We start from the raw sequence: 8,861 nt of genomic DNA, 5'->3' as shown, positions 1-8,861 counted from the left end.
CACTGGCCTTAGACTGTATTTCTGGGTTAGTGAAGCTTTGAATTCAGATCTTGATAGGTTCTGGAGCTTGAGACTTTACAGACTCAACTTTGTCATGCAAACCTCCAGAACTATGTAGGGAGACTTCCATCTAACTCTGGAGGCAACAGATAGCTTAGAGTTGGCCTCTAGGTAAGTTACCAACAAACTCCATGTGGTAAGAAGGGATGTTGGTGGATATTGGAAAATTTCTTTTGATATGATTCACTTTGTGTCTTGCTCCATGGTCTTGACATTCCAAAGGCTTTGCTGGCAACAAACACACCAATGCAGAAAGCACTCTTCAAAAGGATTATGGGCAATAATAGCAAGTACCACATTAAGAGAAAGATGGTCTAGTCTTGTTTGTAAAATTTAGTACAGAGACTCCTTTAACTTAGTCAAAGGAGAATTCTGTTACAACCTTGGACCTGGCATGCACTCCTGTTCAAGGGAAAGGCAAAATGGGGGCTCTGAAAGATGAAGCATCTTGTCATTGTTTTGGGTAGGCTCTTTTGGTTTGGAAGTCAGTTCAAGTAACCAGGGGCAAGGAGGGATGAAAGTTGAAGAAAGGAGATAATTCTGAGTATATACAATGGGGAAATAAAAAAGCAATGTCGAAGTTCATGGGAGCGGGAGCTGAAAACCCATCAGGGAACATCGCAACAGCTCTGGGGTCAGATTTCTCTCTCCTTGAGCTTGTTCTCAGCATCTCTGCTCCTCTCATAGCCCCGACGCTAGTTTATATAGCTTGTATTCCATTGCATCCTTTCCATCTCTGCTCCTGTAGCTGACTCCCAGTTTCTCAGTATTTCCTAGTTCAAAAAGGTCTTGAACTAGCTGTTTGCCTCAGTTATTATTCTTATTTTTTGGTACCAACGTCCAGGGTCATCAGGAAGCCTATTAAAAGGGTGCCCTTGAATAAAGTGCCCATAGCTGTCACCTGAAGTGTGGGACAAAGAGGAGAGACACTTGGTATAAAATGGCTCCCTGTGTGCGGTACCTTTAGCAGGGGCTATAGGAGGGGCAGTTTCCTCAGAACTGGATAGGGTTGTGGCAGGCACCAGGATGATTCTCCAATATGGTGCAAAGATGAGGTTCTTTATATCGAGGCTGCCAGACCTTCTGGTGATGTGGACACCCCTGTGGGAGCTCCAGGTATAAGAAAGTGTGGGTAGTTTACACTTGTTCAGTAGCTATGGCCATTCATATAATGAGACAAAAAGCTTCTGGAAGGAATGATGATGTTAATTCCCTGATTTCACAGGAGTTAAGCCATAGGATTCCTGAGAAAATAAGAAGCCAGGCAAAGCAACTGATTGAGCCCAAAGTCACCTGCATCCTTTCAGGAGCCCAAGGTCCTGAAGATACAAGACCACTCTCTCAGCCTTAATCAAAGCCGCTGCTCTCCGAGGGCATCAGACAGCCTTTGCACAAAGCACTCTCCTTTGAGTTGACTAGTCTTACTCCATGCTTCAATGACAACTTCTGTTGAGTTTAGATACTAATTTTCTGGCTCTTGACTGCCCCCCGTCCATGTTTTGTATGGGTTATGACCAAATTCTGTATCTAGGCACCTACCTCAACATACGTGATCCAACAAAACTTGAGTAATCTAAAAGTCTAACTCTGTAAGACTTGTCTGCATACATTCCTACCATGACATGATTACTCCCAAATTGTGGAAATGATCATGTGTTAAAATATTCAAATTTAACCCTATTATTAACTAGTAAGGAATGAAAAATGAATTAGAAATTATTACAATTATTGAGTACTTTATATATTATTTCATTTCAGATTTACAACCAACCCTATGAGGTACCATTATCTCCGTTCTACATGGAAAGGAACCAAGACTCAGAACAATGAGGTGGCTTGCTCAAGGTCCCCAGACAGTAGGTGCAGCGGTAAGGTTTTAACCCAGGTGTTGTCTGACTCCAAAGCCCAGTCTTTCCACTACACAATGCTGCTTCTCTAGAGCGGGTTTAAATGAATGAGAAGAGTTGATTATGCTGAATCACTCAACTTTGTACAAATGAGTTTGAGTAACATTTTAACTTTATTTTCAGGAGTGGCCCAAAAAGGCTGTACTTGGTCAATACTACAGACATAATCTAGGGTCTAGGGGTAACTTAAAGAACATTAATAAATACACAAACACACGCATACATACCCAGTATTAGAAATGATTTAAAAAATCAGACCTTAGCTCAAAAAGATGAACTACAGTTAACCTTTATTGTTCTTTAGAAATGAACTTTCCACAATATTAATAAATCTCATTTTTAGCTCTGCTTTGAAGTACTGATACCACTGAAGTAACCTTTTTCTTCTCTGAATCTTTTCTTGTAAAATTATAGTTTTCTCTTTTTCTAAAATAGCAGGAAGTTCCTTCCAGTTCTTAATAAAGATAAAGGGAGCATTCATGGACTTGAGTAACTGCAGAGGAGCATTATGGTAAACAGATGAATTTGCACAGCTGCCAGCTGTCATTACGTCTTCTACCACAGGAACGGAGCCATAGGAGCAAGCCTCATATATTCTGTAACACTCCGTGTTCACTCCTGCTGGGCACAATGTGAGATCACTCTGAAGCAGAGCATCTTGATAATTCTTAAGGCTTTCATTTGTTTCTTGAGGCTGCCACCTAGAAAATCAGAAAAAAACCTGAAGTTTTCACTGTACTAAGCATAACTTTTGTGGAAGAAAATATTTTTTCTTTTAATGTTGGTTACAAGAAATGGTAAACACATTATAGAGATGGCAGGCAGAAGAGATGAATAAAATCTTGCCGAAATAGATTTCTTGAAAATATTTAAGAATTTGAGAAGTTTACAGCTACACATTAAAAAAAATCTAGTGGCCATACAATTTCTGAATGAAATTATATCAGCCAAAATTTTGTGAGTGCTTGTCTTCTTTCTCTACCTCACCCTCCATCCAAATTCCTGCCCTTATGGAGCTTATTATCACAGTTCTAGTGGTGGAGACAGACAGTAAACAGGTCAAGTCAGTAAATTATTTAGAAGGTGTTAAGTGCTGTGTGGAAAAATAAAGCAGAGAAGTGAGGCGGGAGTTTTTGGTAGGATGGTATTGCAACTGTAAATAGGTGATCAGGGAGCGTCTCACTGCATGGGCATCTGAGAGGGGAGCCAGAGGTGAGGAAGCAAACCACACAGATATCTGGGGGAAGAAGAGAGCACAGAGCAAGCATAAAGGCCATGAGATGGCATGTGCCAGGCATGTTCAAGGGACAGCAAGGAAGCCAGGGTGGCTAAAGCAGGGTAACTGAAGGGGAGAGGTGTAGAAGATGAAGTCAGAGCACCCATCACACAGAGTTTTGATCAGAGGGGTAACTGACATCATCTATGTTTTATCAGAATCTATCTGGCTGTTGTGTCGAGAATAGATTGTATGGGGCAAGGGTAGAAGCTGAGAGGCTAGTTAGAAAACTAGATGTTCCCTCCTGACTGTTCCTATTTTCCCAGTGAAATAAGCAATAGGGTCATAAGGTAAGAGCAGTTGGGAAGAGACAAGAAGGTATGAAAGTCTTCCAGGAGAGAGGAAGAATACATGGACAAGGGAGATGGATGACTGCTGGACACTCAAGGGTCAAGGTCATATATATATATATTTTTTTTTTTAAATAAATTTATTTATTTTATTTATTTTTATTTTTGGCTGCGTTGGGTCTTTGTTGCTGTGTGCGGGCTTTCTTTAGTTGCGGCGAGCAAGGGCTACTCTTTGTTGCAGTGTGCAGGCTTCTCACTGGGTGGCTTCTCTTGTTGTGGAGCATGGGCTCTAGGCACACGGGCTTCAGTAGTTGTGGCACGTGGGCTCAGTGGTTGTGGCTTGTGGGCTCTAGAGTGCAGCCTCAGTAGTTGTGGTGCACAGGCTTAGCTGCTCTGCGGCATGTGGGATCTTCCCGGACCAGGGCTCGAACCCGTGTCCCCTGCGTTGGCAGGCGGATTCTTAACCACTGCGCCACCAGGGAAGCCCAAGGTCATATATTTAAAGTGAGATCAATTGGTACCTTTCTCCAAGTGTGTTTGGCTGCACGGGTGAAGGTATGGAGCAGGTAAGAGAGCTGGATTTAACCAGAGTTAGGGTTTGCTAGATTAAGGAACTAGGAAGCTGAATGTATATGCGGTCATGATTGATTATGAAATTTAAGTGGGTAAAGAATAAAGTAAAGATGAGGTGGGTGAAGGACAATGAAAAGGTATTAGGAACAATGAACTGTAAGTCCCAGGTAAATTGCTGATGTCAGATTATTACAGGGAATGAGCTGGAATGATAGAAAATGATGTTTACAGAGAGAGATGCTGGAATTTGAGATCATGCAGTATGTGTAATCATAAGGTCTAGGAAATGACCATGACAGTGAATGGCTGAGGTCAAGTGGAGACCCAGATCACTGTGGGAGAGGAAGTAAAGGAACTGCAAGACCAGTGTGATGGAAAGACCATCTATGTGGATTTGGGAATCACTAAGAATGAGGCTGGAAAAATGTCGGAGAGAGTGAGAGTATGCCAGGAACTAGACTCTTCAAAGAATTAAGGGGATAAACCCAAGGGTCAGTATATGATTTCTCTTTTCTTTTAGGAGTTTTTTAAAAATTAATTTTATATTGGAGTATAGTTGATTTACAATGTTGTATTAGTTTCAGGTGTACAGCAAAGTGAATCAGTTATACATATATATATCTCCACTCTTTTTTTTTTTTTTTTTTTTTTTTTAAACATCTTTATTGAAGTATAATTGCCTTACAATAGTGTGTTAGCTTCTGCTTTATAACAAAGTGAATCAGTTATACATATACAATATGTTCCCATTTCTCTTCCCTCTTGCATCTCCCTCCCTCCCACCCTCCCCATCCCACCCCTCTAGGTGGTCACAAAGCACCGAGCTGATCTCCCTGTGCTATGCGGCTGCTTCCCACTAGCTATCTATTTTACATTTGGTAGTGTATATATGTCCATGACAATCTCTTACCCTGTCACATCTCACCCCACTAGAGAATGGACTTGAGGATATGGGGAGGGGGTGGGGTGAGATCTCCACTCTTTTTTTAAGAGTCTTTTCCCATGTAGGCCATTAGAGAATATTGAGTAGAGTTCCCTGTGCTATAAATAGGTTCTTATTAGTTATCTACTTTATATATAGTAGTGTGTATATGTCAATCCCAATCTCCCAGTTTATCCCTTCCCCCTTATGATTTCAAAGAGAAAGAATAATGGATAGTTTTGTCTGCTGGTATGAGATTCAAAATTGGAGGTTTTAGGGAGGGAAAAGGGAGAGTGGTCTGGAAGCAGCAATTAGAAGCAAGGAGGACACCTACTCCACCTCCTGGCTCAATGGTAGGAGAGGGATTTCAAGAATAATTCTGTTCCCACAGTAAGCTTTGTTATTTTGCCCTCACTCATTCCATTCTAGGCACACTGTCCCTTGTTCCTCACACATAGTAAGCATGCTTCCACCTTAGGCCTTTATATTTGCTCTTCCCTCTGCCTGGACAACTCTTCTCCCAAATAGACATGAGGCTCACCCCTCTGCCTTTTTCAGTCCTGTGCTTAAATGTAAACTTCTAACTAGCACTTTCCTTGGCTATTCTAAAATATCAAATGCTCCACTCCTGATCCCAAGTCCTCTCTACATTCCCCTCCTCTGCTCAATTTTTTTACATGGTATTTATCACCGTCTGACACTATATATATATGACACAATATATTTTATTGGTTTGCCTCCTCCAATAAGCATTTAAGTTCTAAGAGGGCATGGACTCTTTTGACTGTTTTGCTCACTGCTCTATCCCTTTATGGCTAAAATAGTTTTTGGCATATAGCAGTTGCTTGAAAAATATTTGTTGACTGAATGGATATAATATGATTACACTAGCCATTAGAGAAATGCAAATCAAAACTACAATGAGGTATCACCTCACACCAGTCAGAATGGCCATCATCAAAAAATCTACCAACAATAAATGCTGGAGAGGGTGTGGAGAAAAGGGAACCCTCCTGCACTGTTGGTGGGAATGTAAATTGATACAGCCACTATGGAGAGCAGTATGGAGGTTCCTTAAAGAAACTAAAAATAGAGCTACCATATGGCCCAGCAATCCACTACTGGGCATATACCCTGAGAAAACCATAATTCAACAAGAGTCATGTACCACAATGTTCACTGCAGCTCTATTTACAATAGCCAGGACATGGAAGCAACCTAAGTGTCCATCGACAGATGAATGGATAAAGAAGATGTGGCACATATATACAGTGGAATATTACTCAGCCATAAAACGAAACAAAATTGTGTTATTTGTAGTGAGGTGGATGGACCTAGAGTCTGTCATACAGAGTGAAGTATGTCAGAAAGAGAAAATCAAATACTGTATGCTAACACATATATATGGACTCTAAAAAAAAAAAAGTTCTGAAGAACCCAGGGGCAGGACAGGAATAAAGATGCAGACGTAGAGAATGGACTTGAGGACACGGGGAGGGGGAAGGGTAAGCTGGGACGAAGTGAGAGAGTGGCATGGACATATATACACTACCAAATGTAAAATAGATAGCTAGTGGGAAGCAGCCGCATAGCACAGGGAGATCAGCTCAGTGCTTTGTGACCACCTAGAGGGGTGGGATAGGGGAGGGTGGGAGGGAGATGCAAGAGGGAGGGGATATGGGGATATACATATACGTATAGCTGATTCACTTTGTTATACAACAGAAACTAACACAACAGTGTAAAGCAATTATATTCCAATAAAGATATTAAAAAAAATATATGATTGCGCTAGCAATACTGAATGGATATGATTACACTAGCAATAGAGTCAGGATTTCTTTTTTTCCCTTTTTTTTTTTTGTATTTCTATGCCTGATTGATTGGTTATTTTTTTACAATTTCCAACCCCTTTTCTTTGAATGAAAGATTTCTTAAATTGTATAATGCTTTACAATTTTCAAAAGTTTCACACACATAATTTCATATAATCACATAATAACCCTTCTTCCTCCTCTACCTCTAAATTGCCTCTCCTGCTTCCCTCTCCTCACTGGTAACCACTAGCTTGTTCTCTGTATCTGTGAGTCTGCTTCTTTTTTGTCTTATTCACTAGTTTGTTGCATTTTTAAGATTCCACATTAAGTGATATTAAACAGTATTTGTCTTTCTCTGTCTGACTTATTTCACTTAGCATAACACCCTCCAAGTCCATCCATGTTGTTGCAAATGGCAAAATTTCGTTCTTTTTTATGGCTGATTAGTATTCCATTATATATATATACCACATCTTCTTTATCCATTCATCTGTTGATGGATGCTTGGTTTGCTTCCATATTTTGGCAGTTGTAAATAATGCTGCTATGAACATTGGGGTGCATGTATTGGTATCTTTTCAAATTAGTGTTTTTGTTTTTTTTCCAGTTTTTTTGTTTTTGTATATACCCAGGAGTGGAACTGCTGCATCACGCAGTGGTTCTATCTTTAGTTTTTTAAGAAATCTCCATACTGTTTTCCACAGCAGCTGCACCAGTTTACATTCCTACCAACAGTGCCCTTGTCTCCACATCCTCGCCAATATTTGTTATTTGTGCTCTTTTTGATAGCCATTCTGACAGGTATAAGGTATAAGCCATTCTGACAGGTATGAGGTGATATCTCATTGTGGTTTTGCTTTGCATTTCCCTGATGATTACCAATGTTGAGCATCTTTTCATGTGTGTGTTGGCCATCTGCATTTCCTCTTTGGAAAAATGTCTTTTCAGTCCTTCTGCCCACTATTTAATCAGGTTGTTTGCTTTTTTGATGTTGAGTTGGATGAGCTGTTTATATATGTTGGATATCAACCCCTTATCAGTCGTATCATTTGCAAATATCTTCTCCCATTCAGTAGGTTGTTTTTTCATTCTGTTGATGGTTTCCTTTGCTGTGCAAAGGCTTTTAGGTTTAATTAGGTCCCATATGTTTATTTTTGCTTTTGCTTCCTTTACTTTAGGAGACAGATTCAAAAAAATATTGCTGTGATTTATGTCAAAGAGTATTCTGCCTATGCTTTCTTCTAGGAATTTTATAGTATCTGGTCTTATATTTAGGTCTTTAATCCATTTTGAGCTTATTTTTTTTATGGTGTTAGCAAATGTTCTAATTTCATTCTTTTACAGGTAGCTGTCCAATTTTCCCAGCACCACTTATTGAAGAGAATGTCTTTTCTCCATTGTATATTCTTTCCTCCTTTGTCATAGCTAAATTGACCATAAGTGTGTGGGTTTATTTCTGTGCTCTCTAGTCTGTTCCATTGATCTATGTGTCTGTTTCTGTGCTGGTACCATACTGATTTGATGACTGCAGCTTTGTAGTATAGTCTGAAGTCAGGGAGCATGATTCCTCCAGCTCTGTTTCTCTTTCTCAAGATTGTTTTGGCTATTTGGGGTCTTTCGTGTTTCCATACGAATTTTAAAATGATTTGTTCTAATTCTGTGAAGAATGCCATTGATATTTTGATAGGGATTGCATTGAATCTGTAGATTGCATTGGATAGTATGGTCATTTTAACAATATTAATTTTTTCAATCCAAGAACAAGGTATATCTTTCCATCTGTTTGTGTTATCTTCAATTTCTTTCATCAGTGTCTTATAGTTTTCTGAGTGTAGATCTTTTACCTCCCTAGGTAGGTTTATTCCTAGGTATTTTATTCTTTTTGACGAGATGGTATATGAGATTGTTTCCTTAATTTCTCTTTCTCATAGTTCATTGTTAGTGTACAGAAATGCAACCAACTTCTGTATATTAATTTTGAATCCTGCGACTCTACTGAATTCATTGATGAGCTCT

At 39.7% G+C, this 8,861-nt stretch overlaps 1 protein-coding gene across 1 annotated transcript in view; it reads right to left on the bottom strand.

Annotated features, from left to right (window-relative positions):
* Window positions 1-2,061: 2,061 nt before the first annotated feature.
* The window catches only part of RXYLT1 (ribitol xylosyltransferase 1), a 34,559-nt gene continuing 27,759 nt past the window's right edge, over window positions 2,062-8,861 (bottom strand). The window contains exon 6 of the mRNA XM_059936402.1: window positions 2,062-2,668. Within this exon, the coding sequence (XP_059792385.1) occupies window positions 2,251-2,668 (418 nt within the window). The 3' untranslated portion in view covers window positions 2,062-2,250. The remainder of the gene's footprint in view (window positions 2,669-8,861) is intronic.

The sequence above is a fragment of the Balaenoptera ricei genome, chromosome 10 (genome assembly GCF_028023285.1).
Source record: "Balaenoptera ricei isolate mBalRic1 chromosome 10, mBalRic1.hap2, whole genome shotgun sequence".
Lineage (NCBI taxonomy): Eukaryota > Metazoa > Chordata > Mammalia > Artiodactyla > Balaenopteridae > Balaenoptera > Balaenoptera ricei.
This window is presented reverse-complemented; position numbering and strand designations above follow the sequence as displayed.